The sequence below is a fragment of the Pseudomyrmex gracilis genome, unplaced genomic scaffold (genome assembly GCF_002006095.1).
Source record: "Pseudomyrmex gracilis isolate BER0280 unplaced genomic scaffold, ASM200609v1 scaffold_5948, whole genome shotgun sequence".
Taxonomy (NCBI): Eukaryota; Metazoa; Arthropoda; class Insecta; order Hymenoptera; family Formicidae; genus Pseudomyrmex; species Pseudomyrmex gracilis.
The window spans coordinates 1-1,382 of record NW_018026532.1 but is presented as its reverse complement, the minus strand read 5'-3'; the positions used below and the strand labels follow the sequence as shown (position 1 = coordinate 1,382).

The window sequence follows — 1,382 nt, the reverse complement described above, 5'->3', positions numbered from 1 at the left end:
AAAAAGTCAAGAACCTCCCTGTGATACGTCTTTGGTACCGCCAAAACAATGTCATCAACGTATCTCAGATAAAAGGAGGGAATAAATGAAAGCTTACTGAGAGCATAGTTCTCGAGGTCCTGCAGAACAAGATCGGCAATAACGGGAGAAAGAGGGGAACCCATCGGTGTTCCAAACGTTTGTTTATAGAACTTGTCATTAAAAACAAAAAAGGTTGAATTCAAAACCAAGCGAACTGCCGAGATGAATTCATCGCGAGGTAAAGATGTTCCCTTCTCCAGAAAATGCCATCTGTCCAAAAGACTGTCGACAGCCAACTCCAAAGGCACATTAGTAAACAACGAAATTGCATCCAAAGAAATTAATTCAAAATAGTCCTCAATGTAAATGTCCGAGATTTTATTTACTAACGAAAAACTGTTAGGCACGTGACTTCTGGCCAATGGTGAATTTTTGTAAATAATTTTGTGTAAAAAGGATGCTAAATTATGGAGCGGCGTGCCGACAGACGAAACAATGATTCTGAGAGGATAACCATTCTTATGAATCTTGGGTAAACCGTATGCCCTCGGTAAAATCGCCTTTGTGACATTAAGGTAATTGTATAAGTTTGTAGAAATAAAGTCTCGGTCTCTCCATCTTTTTAACAAAGTTTGTAGACTGTCTAACAGTTTATTAATCGGATTGCGCTTTAACTCGATATAAGTACTGTCATCAGAAAGAAGCGAAGTCATTTTTTTAACATAAATATTCCTGTCTAGTGCAACTACCATATTTCCTTTGTCGGCTTTAGTGAACAAAATATCCTTGTTGTTACTTAAGAACGTTTTTGTGGCTGAAAGAGCAGACAAAATGTCAGAGTTCAAATTAGAACGTTTTTCTTTTTTTATTGAAACCTTGGATAATATAGAGACAAACTGATTTCTAAACTCCATCTTAACTGGAAGAGGGAAACCACGTAAATTATTTTCTAAATATTTGATGAAGTTGATAGTCAACGAATCATTCCATTGTGGAGGTAAACTAAAACCTTCACCTAGTTGTAATAAACTAATAACCTGAGTCGGAATATTAACAGAGGAAAGATTGATAAACCAACCATCACGTGGCGATAAAAAATCCTGATTAATGTTAGTAAAATTCTTTGGAGAGATATTAATTTCTAAAATATTCTCACAGATAGAAGATGGAGGTGTATTAAACGAAAAATCAAATTTGACCTTCTTAGTAGTGTTAGTCACTACTTTATTCCTGGAACGCGACAACATACCTTCTTGTCTCTGGGAATGATCTGTCACCTTACAAAAATATTTAATGCTTTTTATATCAGTTATATCGTGTGAAATTTTTTCGCGTCTCCTCTGCAGCCACAAAAATTTCTT

At 35.6% G+C, this 1,382-nt stretch overlaps 1 protein-coding gene across 1 annotated transcript; it reads right to left on the bottom strand.

The window, feature by feature from the left end:
* Positions 1-97: 97 nt before the first annotated feature.
* On the bottom strand, positions 98-1,298 carry LOC109863521 (the record flags this gene model as incomplete). Its single annotated transcript, XM_020443779.1, has 1 exon — positions 98-1,298. A coding segment is annotated over one exon (1,201 nt), but the record flags the coding sequence as incomplete, so codon positions are not given.
* Between the last annotated feature and the right edge of the window lie 84 nt (positions 1,299-1,382).